Raw genomic sequence first — 13,632 nt, forward strand, 5'->3', positions numbered from 1 at the left:
CTTGCTCTACAGAAAATACAATCAAACCCACACAAGCTGAAATGCACTGTTTTCAGGATTTGGCTTACTTTAATACTTGATACCTTTCATAGCATTTGGACAAGCGCCCACGAGTCCCATGAAAACTGGTTGCAGCCATCCAGCGAGTGGCTCAGCACTGGGCAAGAGCACAAAAAGCTCACTCCTGCCCAGTACACCACTGGACCGCAAGAACTCGCAGCAACCATTCAGAGGGGTTCAGCTTGGGCCAGGAGCACAGAAAGCTTGTCAGAGTCGACCGGGACAGAAGACGGGAGGAATCCCTCCTGTCCCAGCCCACCGGGTCATACGGCAGGCCCGCGGAAGCCTGCAACAAGTCTGGGAGGGGGGCGGGTGGATGCTGACCTGAATATAAGATGAGACCCCATTTTTTGGCCCCAAAATCTCATCTTATAGTCGAGTATATACTGTAGAATCTCAAAGGGACGGTAAGTGCTTCATCCACAAATTATGACAGCTCTCCAAGAGCTCAGTGGTTTCAAGAATCTCTGAAATCTAATGAAATAAAATGAAGCCATAAAAATAAATTTTGTGGCTACACAAGATGAAGGAACTAGAGAGTCAAATACAGTACTTAAAATCCTCATAACTGTTTTTTCCTCCCCAATACCCACAATGATAGCTGTTGCAACCAGTTCCAAGTGAAAATACTACAGATCTGCTATCCATATGTTCTGTTTGCTACCTAGTTTGAGCATAATTTTTGTAGGGCTGTGTTACTTCACAGTATCCAGCGGTAGAAAGATTCTACGTTGTTGTTACTGAGGTAACACCACAATTTTAAACATTTGTTATCTATAAGTTGAAAGCAGAAACATCCTAGCTCTATCCACTAAATAGACGCTAGAATGGTATAAGTTTGATACTGACAGTAGGTTTAGTGTGAATTTGCCTATTATTCAATCCCATATTTTAAAAAAACTATATGCAACATATCAGTCCTGGATTTTTCACCGATAAAGTGAAGATTAAAACTTCTTTGAGAAATAAAATATAATAAACTTTAATGTTAACAAATTATAAACCAAATAAATATTTAAGAATATTTTATATTTCCCTTGCATCATTTTTTAATAATGAAAATATTTAAGATTTTTTTTGTCAACTGTGAATTTTAGTGTTCAGTGTAGTCAGACACATTTGAACATCATCTGTCGGGTGTATTACAACCTGTGGTTCTCAACCTTTCTTAAGTATATTTTTACAAGTCCCATTTCAGGGGTTTGGCACTCGTGACTTCGATTATTCACAGTTTTCATCTCACTGACCCACCCCATCTCCCTGACCTCTCCACTTACTTTTTAAAGCCTGGTGGTCTAGCGGTGAAGTGGGGCAGGAGCGATCTTCCTACGCTCCCGCACCATGCAGAGCCGCAAACAAAAATGGCTGCCATGAGTTCCCGGGGTCTCATGAGACTACAGCAGGAACTCATGGCAGCCATTTTTGTAGGCAGCTCTGCACGGGGCAGGAGCACAGGAAGATCGTTCCTGCCAGCTTCACTGCTAGACCACCAGGCTTTAAAAAGTAAGTTAAGTGGAGAGGTCCAGGAGGCGGGAGGGAAGCAGGGGTGAGTCCGAGTCGGCCCTAAAGTTATTCGCGGGCTGGCTTTGCACCTAACCCCCATGAATATGGAGGGAGGCATGCATATCCTACTTTCAGATTAAGGCCCCTCCTTTACAAAGCCGCACGGCCAAGTGCCATATGGCAAATGCTCCGACACCCATTCAATTCCTATGGGTGTCGGAGCATTTACCGCGACACTCCATGCTGCTGGTTTTAGTAAAAGAGGGTAAATTACATAAATATAATCACATTGAAACCAACAAATATTACAAAGCCACTGCTTCATAAGTTATAATGTAACTTGCAGTTTGGTGTATCATTCCATGTAATGCTGAATGTCTGACAATACAAGTGTTATTTTGCCTGAACACATAAAGATTACCTCCTAATTCTATAAACTTGTGCACAAATTTTCACGCTTAGCATTCAAAATTGTGCATGCAAGTTATAGAATACCGGCAGTCACATAATTTAAAATTGATAAATTAGGCACTAATTGGTGAAAACGACCAATAATCAACAATAACTGGAGATAATTGGCTGCACCTAAATGTTAACTTGAGCTACTATTCTATGACAGTAATCTATAATAATAAAACCCTAGAGTGCGCATGCGCTCTTGAAACTCCGTGATTCCTGGCGCCGTGAGGTGTGCCTCCGTGCCGAATTCGATTTTTGAACACGGAGCAACTCCTCCCTTGCCGTTACTCACCGCCAGAGGAGGTGGAGGATCCTCTGCAAACTCCAGCCGTCTCCCTCTCGAGCGCTCGGTCCTGTGAGCGCTGCGGCTCCGCTCGCGCTCCTCTCCTCCTCCCACCTCTCGATTCCTGGAGCACCGAGATGACGGCGGGGCTGCGGGCGCTGGGCCGGCAGCGGCAGCCACCTTCACTCACTGAGGGAGCTGGGACATGGGGAGCCATGACGGGGGGAGGGAGGAGGAGGAGGAGGGAGGCACCATTGGTCAGGCCAAAGGAAACTGGTGCAAGGCTTACAAGTCCACGGGCGAGAAAAGCCCCCAACTGATGCCTGAGCAAATCAGGGCAGTAGAAAACCGCGAAGCAGCGTGTTTAGAGTGCTGCTAGAGTCTGCACATTTGTCGGGACTGCGGGAAGGGAAGGGGGCGGGGGGGGCAAGGGACTAGAGACAGTCAGGAAGGAACTGGAGGGGGAGAGGGAAAGGGGGCTGCTTTGGGGGAGGGGTGTGCTGGGAGGCAGACAGCTTTGCTTGGGGGGGAGACAGAAGGGGGCTACGGAGACACAGTCAGGGAGGAACTGGAGGGGGAGAGGGAAAGGTGGCTGCTTTGGGGTAGGGGTGTGCTGAGAGCCAGACAGCTTTGCTTGGGGGGAAAGACAGAAGGGGGGCCACGGAGACACAGTCAGGGAGGAACTGGAGGGGGAGAGGGAAAGGGGCCTGCTGTGGGGGAGGGGTGTGCTGAGAGCCAGACAGCTTTGCTTGGGGGGGGAAAACAGAAGGGGGGCCACGGAGAGACAGTCAGGGAGGAACTGGAGAGGGAAAGGAGGCTGCTTTGGAGGGAGGGGTGTGTTGGGAGGCAGACAGCTTTTCTTGGGGGAGGGGGAGACAGAAGGGGGCCACGGAGAGACAGTCAGGGAGGAACTGGAGGGGGAGAGAGGAAAGGGGGCTGCTTTCTAGACCCGTTAATGTAACGGGCTTAAACACTAGTTATATACATAATTGCTATTATTGAATTCACATTTAATGACCTATATCCTAGTGACTAACTTTAGGCAACCTTTGTAGAATTTACTTCTAAGGGACCCTGTTGCAACGAATGGTATGCGGCAAATGCAAGAAGCTCTTTAAATCCCTATGGGCTTCGGTGCGTTTACAGTGCCATCGGGCTTGATAAAAGAGGCCCAAGTGTGTGTTAGCCATGTCTTCACATTAATGTGTGTCACTTACCATAGATCTAATTTTATGCGATAGGACCTATTCTCACAGTGCATGAACACTGTAGCACACTTTAGAAGATCTAACCCTTAGGGCTCCTTTTATCAAGGCGCACTACGGGGGTTAGCGCATCAGACATTTCATCACGCGCTAACCCCCGTGGCAAGCCAAAAAACTAATGCCTCGTCAATGGAGGTGTTAGCAACTAACGCGGCAGGCGGTTGAACACGCAGTATTCCACGCGTTAACCGCCTAACGCACCTTAATAAAAGGAGCCCTTATTGTTTTGCAAAGCAATAAACAAATTTGTCTGTCATAGTGATGGCCATAAATTAACATGGATTATTCAACCATAACTCTCCTTTAAAACAATCTACACAATGTATTTCCATATCCTACATTAACATCCTTATGCAGACTGGCCATCAGCATGGTCTCATCCTAGACAGTAAAGACTTTAGGGTAAAGATCTACACCTACTGTTTCTTTGTTTATATTGCAAACTATGCTTATTTTTTCATGCCTTTCTTATCTCCCTGTGGATGCCCAAAGCATTTTATGAACAATGATATTAAGACACTAAAAAAAAATATTTTCTTCATTTGGCTCTATAGCCATATCATATTTAGCAGTGGGGGTTGCACTGCATCATTAATGTTCTAAATTAAAAAAAAAAAAATGAACCATGTATACAGAGTATAGAATAGTTAGATTATAAACCCAGTGAGATAAATGGAAAAAATAAATAAAAATTGTACACTATCCTGAACTTCTCCAAAACAGAGTAATATATCAAATGTCAATAAACAGAAACAAACTTCATATCTTCAAAAGAGAACCAAGAATTCAATTTTAAAAAACCCAAAACCAGCTACTATAGTAAAAATAGTAAAAAATTATTTTCACAAAAAAGAAAAAAACAATAGTCGTCAAAGGAATCAACTGATGCACTATCCAAAAATAAAATGTTAACTACAAAGCATTTAAGAAATTCCATATGTGTGTACCTACGCTTCATGTATAGAATTGCATTTACTACACTCAAGAGGAGGGATCGAAGCTAGACAATTCATAAAAGGCATACGAAACTGCAACCCTATTTCACTGCCTGCAAGCTAATATTCTTTACCTGCTGTTCTGCACATACCCTGCCCTAAAGAAATTCAAATCTCGATGCAAAAAAAAATTTGCAGGATTTGCACATTTCCAAACCCTCCACATCTCTTGACAATATACCATATAACTTATTTTTCTTCCAAGGCTGAAATCTTGCACATATGGACAGTCTGGAAATTAGAAACACAGATGTGGAACTTGGAATTAAGACACCAACCCAGGAACTCCAGGCATCTGGAAGCAAATACAGTTGAAAATATATACCTGGTCATCAACCATAAGCCGCAGCCGTGCCAGCAGTCTCGCAAGCAACGATCAAAAGCCGGCGGCCCAGCCCCAGCCCGAGACCCACCTCAAAGAGTTCCGCCGTGGTGGCCATTCCGACCGGAGCTGCCGCGCCGATTGCCGGCGCGATTTTCTGTCCACAAACAGGTTCCCGTACACCCCCCGATCACATGCTGAGCCCGAGAGCAGGGGGGAAGCTCAGTCGGAAACGGAGTGCCGCTAAACCCAGGGCCATGCGCTTTAAAAAGAGCGAGCAAGAGACCCGAAGAGCAAGTGAAAGCACGCCCGCAGCTCCGCCACCGCCTCCTCTGTCACCATGTCGGTAGCTAACGGAAATGGAGCTGCGCGAAGGCCCCCATGTCGCCTTCTGCGCAGACAGCTGGTGACCTCTAACCTGCGCACGCTCCGTCCCGTCCCGGAAGTGGAGGCGAGGGGTGTGAGCTGTAACTATACAGTAGCTAGGAAACTACGTGTTTTCTGTATTGGGGTTGGGTGCATGGCATTCTAAAACGGATCGCTTTTTCTTTGTATATCTCTTTTTCTCAAGTGTAGTTTGTTTTTAAAAAATTGATGCTGTTTGCTTTTATGTGAGAGCATGGGATACCCTGCACTGCAAGGACAAAAGTCCCGGGGGAGGCCGGTCCTGAGAATTTCATAGAAAGGGGATCAATTCTAGCAAAAGATGGCTATTCGCGGACTGTGGCTCATAAGTCATGAAAAGGGGGGAATAGGAGTCGTCAAGTTCTCCAGGTGAAATCTGTGTTATGGCCACTTAAAAAACCCAAAACAACAACTTGTGGTTTAATTGTTCATTGTCTATTATGCTAATAATATTAGCAGAAGTCATTTATTCTCAAAATTGTAAGCAACGGATGGTTTTAAACCCTTTATTATAAAACCACTAAAAGGATATTCATACACTGAATCCCCTTACCAGAGACTTCAATTTAGCAGGTATCTAAATTATATGGAGAAAAGACCTCAGTGTTCCAAGAGAAAAACTCAAGGAACTTCTATGGCAATTGCAAAATTGTCATAGGAAACACATCCTTGGTCTATGAAAAACTCTGTTCAATAAATTATTATCACATAAACATATTTCCAAAAGTCTTTTAAATATAAGACCTACACTTATCTTTAATGGTATCTTTAATGGTATCTGGTGTGGGCAAGATCACTGCACCAGAGGACAGAAAGATACCATTAAAGATAAGTGCAGGTCTTATATTTAAAAGACTTTTGGAAATATGTTTATGTGATAATAATTTATTGAACAGAGTTTTTCATAGACCAAGGATGTGTTTCCTATGACAGTTTTGCAATTGCCATAGAAGTTCCTTGAGTTTTTCTCTTGGAACACTGAGGTCTTTTCTCCATATAATTTAGATACCTGCTAAATTGAAGTCTCTGGTAAGGGGATTCAGTGTATGAATATTCTTTTAGTGGTTTTATAATATTTTTGATATTCAGCTTGTGTGGAACTATCGTTTAAACTCTTTATATCATAGTAATATATACTTGTATGATTAGTAGGTTCATAATTTTATTTGAAATTGCTATGAGTTTTCAATATTGATGGCCTAAAATAAAAGGCTATATTTTTGTTATCTTGAGGCATAAATTAAATATCTAGTACCTTGCCAAAGAATTATTCCCTAGGCCAAAATGTGAGAAAATATCCTCACTTATTTTAAAAATTAGAGTGGAATTAGTCCACAAAATAATTTTCCTGCTGCTTTTCTCTACTCTTTTATTTTTGTTTGTTTGTTTGTTTACTGCTACTAAGTACTTATAATTTCTTTAGTACTACCAGACATACACAATGCTGTACACCAAAAACATGAAAGGACGGTCCCTGCTCAAAAGAGCTTACAATCTAGTTAAGCTAGATAAACTGGACACACAAATATTATAGTTGCTTTACTGGTACCTATATATTTTTGCATTATGTTAATCTGCACTTGAATTATCTTTATTTTTTATAATGCAGGAGATATCCCACTGTTGAAAAGCGAGCAAAGGCCTTCAATGGAGAAAGCTATGTAAATATACCAGAGGATGACCTTCTACTTCCAGCATTGTTAACAGAACTTGGTCTGACAGACCCAGATAAGAACTTTGTGGAGTACAGAGATAGTTGCTCTCGAATCAATAAGACTTCTGTTTACGCACTTCCTGTAGGAGAAGGACATCTCTGGCCTGTCCTTGCCATTCCCAACAATGATCTGCTATATGTCTGTGTTCCACTGGTGGAGCAATCCATGAACCCTCTTCCACCACTCATTACCATTAGTGGAATTTCTGAAGCCTTTACTCTCTTGGCAGGATTAATGGGGTTTATTAGTTCTGGTCAGAAAAATGAAACTGATTTCTGTGCAAAAGTGGCTCAGCTTCCTGTTCTGCTTACACAGGCTTGTCCTCTTGGCTCCCCAACAGACAGCAACTTGCAGGGTCTACTGGACAGCAATACGGGGGGGCCTGGGAATCAGATACAAAAACAACCAGCATGGAAGACCAGCAAATATAAAGGTAAAGCACAGGTGAAAGTCTGCATTTCAGAAAAAGTGAAGTGCATGCAGTATGACAAGAAAGACGTCACTGATATGTGGCAAGTGCATGGAACTGTGACCTGCAAGGTGAGGAAATGTCTTTAAAAAACAGATCAATTAGCATAAGTATGCATCTTTGCTTGATTACTGAAATAAACAGTGGTTTCAACTCAAACTAACATTAGAAATGTGTGTAAAGGTCTGCATAATGCATGTCAGCGGTTCATTTTCAAACTAATTAGAGGTTTTTTTGATGGTGCAAAGAATCGGCATCAGTATTTTAATGATACAGATGCTATTGCTAAGTAGCTTTTCCAGTGAAATCAGATACAAATGTTTGTGTCATATAGGAGTCATCTGAATTGGAAGATTGGCTTAAACTCTTCAAATTTTGTATAAGGTGAAGTCACAAAGATTTTCTTAACATAAGGTGGTGTTGTAAGTCACCCTAGTTACCTTATACCCACACTGCTTTCACTCTCTCAGCCCTCAGAGATGCCACCAGGGGATCAAATGATCATATCCTCTGGCTTTATGCACCTAATCGTCATAGGGTTGATACTGTACTTTTAGATATGTTTATAATTTTATTATTTTTTCTTTTACTGTTATTAACTCTTATTGATAATTTTAAAAACAATAAATATACTAAAGAGTATTGGTACTTAGCTTTATACGGAGTGGTTGCTGGAAAGGGATAAACAAGCCAACATGTTTCACCCGTAAAGGGGGTTTCCTCAGGGCTACTACCCCTCGTTTATTCGTTGTTCATGACGTGACCACCCGATCTAAGTTTTAAAGACTTAGATCGGGTGGTCACGTCGTGAACAACGAATAAACGAGGGGTAGTAGCCCTGAGGAAACCCCCTTTACGGGTGAAAAATGTTGGCTTGTTTATCCCTTTCCAGCAACCACTCCGTATAAAGCTAAGTACCAATACTCTTTAGTATATTTATTGTTTTAAAAATTATCAATAAGAGTTAATAACAGTAAAAGAAAAAATAATAAAATTATAAACATACCTAAAAGTACAGTATCAACCCTATGACGATTAGGTGCATAAAGCCAGAGGATATGATCATTTGATCCCCTGGTGGCATCTCTGAGGGCTGAGAGAGTGAAAGCAGTGTGGGTATAAGGTAACTAGGGTGACTTACAACACCACCTTATGTTAAGAAAATCAATATAGGAGTCATCAGCATAGAAAAAGCAAAAAGCTTGAATGGAGGATACAAGACATGCCAGGGGAGCAGTGGGAAGTGACGTTCTGTGGCATTTGTCCAGTAAATACTGGGGGAGGAGTCCCTTTAGGCATATTTTATCAGTATTGGTGAAAATGTAAAATAAGAAGCTCTAAGTATAATAATGCACATGCAATTAGAACATTTTTGGTACCCGAAATATTGGATGGTTGTGGGTTTGGTGTTTTTTTTTGGGGGGGAAGGGGTATATTGTCTTGAATAAAACCACATTTTTGGAAGCTACTTTTTGATAATAAATCATTTTGGAATAAATATAATAAGTTGATGCTTTGATATTGCTTTTAAAGTTTGACTTAACAGTTACTTTTAACAACATTTTGTAAACAATGACAGTAGAACAGTATTAAATGCTAACATTATTGTTATACTTTTATTATTGATAAGCAGCTTCCCTGTAATTCCCCCATGAACAACTGTGTTTAGAAGACTGGTACATGTATTGATTCTAACTAGTTTGTGGATCCTTGTTTAGTAGTTAACATTTGTCCACAAATTTTGCTTCCTACCTGCAGTTAAATCAATTCTTTAGCACAAATGTGCTATTGCCATCCATGGAAAAAAAATAGAGGCAGAAAGATGAACAAGATTTTCAGGCTCCACCAGCTAAAGAACATCAGAGTAACATGGCTTTGGTAACAAATTCAGCAGCCTCAAAAGGGGATGCAGCCACTACTCTCAGAAACTCCATTGGAGCCCTCTCGGCCAGCCCTTTCATTGATTTGGGGGGCCCTATATGGCCATTCTCTTGAAAAGCTTGGGAATCTCTTCTATTTTTTTCATATCTGGCCTAATTCACTAAACTTTATTCATAGACACAGAGTGGAAGAAAAGCCTCAATGATTCAGGTCCATATGTGTCTATGGAAAAAAAAATACTTAATACATCTGGCCCTATTTGTACTGGTATTAGTAAATCATTGTTTGTCTGAATTTGGAGCCTGATTGAATCTGAATTGTAATCTATTAGAGGATAAACCTGGATTATCCAAATACATTGAGGATGTGCATCACTGTTCTCTCTAAGCCAGGGGTGTCCAATGTCGGTCCTCGAGGGCCGCAATCCAGTCGGGTTTTCAGGATTTCCCCAATGAATATGCATGAGATCTATTAGCATACAATGAAAGCAGTGCATGCAAATAGACCTCATGTATATTCATTGGGGAAATCCTGAAAACCCGACTGGACTGCGGCCTTCGAGGACCGACATTGGACACCCCTGCTCTAAGCAGAGCAAACGTTATCTAGCTACATTGCTGCCACTGGGGAGTGGGGTTTCAGTATCATGTTTTCAATCACTACGGACTGGTAGGTTCCCTAGAGTCCTGCGGAATTTGCCTGTCCCTCATTATTGAAAATATGACAGTAAAACAGCTTCCCTATTGGCAGGACTGTAGGTCAAAGATTCCCATTCAGCTTAGAAGAAAAAGTGATGTACTGAGATTTTTGGGCCCCAAAAATGGAGGTTTTGGTTTATATTCAGGTCCACCAAAATCCTGGTTAGTCAGTGATGTGATAAGCTGAGCTGGGATGGGAGCAATCCCTCCCTCCCCCAAGGTGAGGTGTAAGGTCCAGTCCAGCTGTCTGCCAGCCGTAGAAGCACTGCGCACCTCCTCCCTCCGTGCCTCGGAGAAGCAGTGTAGCCTTCTCCCCCAGGCCTACCTTAGTCACTGGTGATCCAGCGGGGTGAGTCAGGGCAGGAGTGATCTTACGCTCCTGCCCATGCAATCTTGCTAAAAAAAAAAAATGGTTACCCCTGAGTTCTTGTGGCAACCTCGTGAGACTTCAGCAGCCTCATTAGGTTGCCGTGAGAACTTGTACATAAGAATTACCATACTGGGACAGACCGAAGGTCCATCCAACCCAGCATCCTGTTTCCAACAATGACCAACCCAAGTCCCAAGCTCGTAGCTAGATCTCAAGTAGTAAAACAAATTTTATGCTGCTTATCCTAGGAATAGGCAGTGGATTTCCCCAAGTCATCTCCATAATGGATTTCTCTTTTAGGAAATTATTCAAGCCTTTTTTTAAATCTTGCTAAGCTAACTGACTTCATCACATTCTCTAATAACAAATTCCAGAGTTTAATTACACGTTGTGTGAAAAAATATTTTCTCCAGTTTGTTTTAAATCTATTACCTAGTAGCTTCATCGCATGCCCTCTAGAACTAATATTTTTGGAAAGAGTAAACAAGCGATTCACATCTACCCTTTCCACTCCACTCAGTATTTTATAGACCTCTATCATATCACCCCTAAGCTGTCTTTTTTTCTCCAAGCTGAAGAGCCCTAGCCGCTTTAGCCTTTCCTCATAGGGAAGTCCCATTCCTTTTATTATTTTTGTCGCCCTTCTCTGTACTTTTTCTAATTCCACTACATCTTTTTTTGGGATGTAGCAACCAGAATTATACACAGTATTCAAGGTGTGGCCGTACAGGGGCAGCCATTTTTTCAGCGAGACTGCACAGGCAAGAGCATAAGAGGGTCTCTCCTGCCCAACTCACCCCACTGAACAACCAGTGACTAAGATAGATCCGGGGGAGTCTTACGCTGTTTTTCCGAGGCAGGAAGGGAGGGAGGGGTTGCACGGTGATTCTACAGCCGACTGACAGCCAGAACAGGACCCGACGCTTCACCTCGAGGGAGGGAGAATTCACTGCTGTCCCAGCTCGCCTCACCACTGCACTACCAGGATTGTTACCAGGAGGCCAGTGCTGGGTTTGAGAAGGGGAGAGAGCGGATGGGTGTACAGCTGGGTGGCATTTGAATATAAACCCTTGGTTTATATTCAAGTTAACGTTTTTCCCCTAAAAATGGGATGTTATCTTGGTTTATATTTGGATAGGTTTATATTCGAGTATACACAGTACATAAGTATTCAAAACCTCACTAGGAAAGGGAGAGGGAGGGTAGGTGTGGGTATGTGTGTAAAGAAAAAGGTAGTTAAATGCTTTGCTTTGGATTTTTGCTCAATAACTCCCTGCTGGTTGTTTTTGAAGTGCGATTTGGAGGAAGTAATGCCGCATGTGATCATCAGCCTGAATCTTCCTGCCAATGGCTCTCCTCTTCAGGATATCCTTGTTCATCCATGTGTGGCTTCCCTTGACTCCTCTATTCTGACTTCCAACAGTGTTGATTTAACAGATGACTCTGCATTTAGTGGACCATACAAATTTCCATTCACGCCACCGTTAGATTGGTTTAGTTTGTGCTACTATACCTCACAGGTAAAGAATTTTGTTTTTGCATGAACATATTCTAGACATAAACCTAAAACATATTGATCTCTAAAATCTATTAAGCATGCTAGCAGTGTCTGATATTATATGAGGGAAGAGAGGGGTGATGTTAACAAAAGTGCCATTTGTGTGTTAATGATTTATGTTTGTTAGATTCTTGCTATACCTCCTTTCTGTGGTACAACCAAAGTGGTTTCCATTTTACATATAGGTACATTCTCTATTCCTAGTGGACTCACAATCTTTGAACCTGGGGCATTGGAAGTTGCTCAAGATCATAAGGAGCCCAGTGGGAATTGAACTCGGTTTTCCCAGTTCTGTGCTTAGTGCACTAACAATTAGGCTACTCCATTTCAAATGAGGATTTAGTTCCTGGGTCTGCTAACTTGATCCACTTATCTGTGCAGCTAGAGAATGGCATGGGATGGGATAGGAATGGGAACAGAGACAAACTTTGACCCGAACTTGAGACCAGTGTCAATCTGAGTGATTTTTTAAGCCCTAATGTTTTGAGATCAGCCTTACCTGATTTGGATTCAGGGACAGTACCTGGCCATCGGAGCTGTGGTCATTGTTCTGTGTGTTCCTAATGATTGAGTTGGGTGAGTTTGTACATCCTAAGACGGGTCATGTATACAAGCTACGGTGTTCCACTTCATGTTCAACAGAAGGGGTGATATATATTATTATGTGCCCCTGTTTAAAAATCTATGTGGGACATACATATCGTCAGTTTAAGACCAGACTAATTGAACATAGATCTTGTTGGAACACTCAACGTCTTGAGGAGCCTTTGGTTTTGCATTGTTTGCAGGCTCATCATGAATTTGGGGCATTGCGATGTATTGTGATCGAGCATTTGGCCTTTCCTATTTGACGTGGGGATTGGAGACGTCGTCTTTGGCAGAAGGAGCAAAGATGGATTTATTTGCTGCAATCCGTTCAACCTGATGGATTAAATGCCCGGATTGAATGGGCGGCCTTCTTTAGCTCTTGAGAGACTCCCATTGGTGGATTGCACTAGGGGGCAGAGCTTGTGAGATTTTTCAGCACATTGCTGTGGCGTCTCCTTGCTCCAGTATTGATCGGTGAAGTGGTTTGAGAGCCTGAGAAGCATGGTGGGTCTGGAAAATATGCATGTGCAGCTGTGCAGCAGTGGAGCCTACACCCCTGACGCAGCGATACGAAGCGAAACGGAGGGTTCCCCATTGGGTTTATGGGCTGCCTGGCTTTGGAGGAGAAGTTTTGAAGTGTGAACTGTCTGGATGCCAGTAGCAGCTAAATGGGTTTTTTTCCTGTTTAACTGCCTCTTATGCTATATCCTGGACCGTAGTGCTACAGCTCTCACTAGCCCACTGATATCATCATATGGGGCGTGAGTGCCCCGGCGTGCTGTTTGATATTACTCTGCAGGCTAACACAGTGCTTTTTTTCATACATTTTTTGGTTTACATGCAGGAGTAGTGTCTTTGAAGGAGTGGAGCTTTTTTTTGGTCAGATGAAGCCGAACTGAGGCCTTTTTCTCCACTTCTTTTTTCTTTTCTTTTTTTCTTCTTGCTGGTGTATGCTATGTTGTGTTGATGATGAATGTATGCGATTAAAGCCTTTTAGTGTTGCAGAGTCTGTATCTTTTTCCGTGTAGGATTCTGATTTGAGTTGAATTATTGGAGTATAC

At 42.4% G+C, this 13,632-nt stretch overlaps 2 protein-coding genes across 4 annotated transcripts in view; one reads left to right on the forward strand and one right to left on the reverse strand.

Annotated features, from left to right (window-relative positions):
* Positions 1-5,231, reverse strand: part of EXOC5 (exocyst complex component 5) — an 86,300-nt gene extending 81,069 nt beyond the window's left edge. Inside the window, exon 1 of the mRNA XM_033951321.1 lies at positions 4,979-5,231. Coding sequence (XP_033807212.1) covers positions 4,979-5,005 — 27 coding nt within the window. The 5' untranslated portion in view covers positions 5,006-5,231. The remainder of the gene's footprint in view (positions 1-4,978) is intronic.
* Positions 5,232-5,317: 86 nt separating this feature from the next.
* Positions 5,318-13,632, forward strand: part of AP5M1 (adaptor related protein complex 5 subunit mu 1) — a 34,261-nt gene continuing 25,946 nt past the window's right edge. For 2 of the 3 annotated variants that reach the window (XR_004540076.1, XM_033951322.1), the window contains exons 1-3: positions 5,318-5,661; positions 6,902-7,547; positions 11,718-11,945. Coding sequence is in view for 2 of the 3 variants with exons in the window: in XM_033951322.1 (XP_033807213.1) it covers positions 5,594-5,661; positions 6,902-7,547; positions 11,718-11,945 (942 nt within the window). In the remaining variant the exon portion in view is untranslated. The remainder of the gene's footprint in view (positions 5,662-6,901; positions 7,548-11,717; positions 11,946-13,632) is intronic. The other variant, XM_033951323.1, reaches the window with a different exon arrangement.

Source organism: Geotrypetes seraphini, chromosome 7 (genome assembly GCF_902459505.1).
Source record: "Geotrypetes seraphini chromosome 7, aGeoSer1.1, whole genome shotgun sequence".
NCBI classification, from domain to species: Eukaryota; Metazoa; Chordata; class Amphibia; order Gymnophiona; family Dermophiidae; genus Geotrypetes; species Geotrypetes seraphini.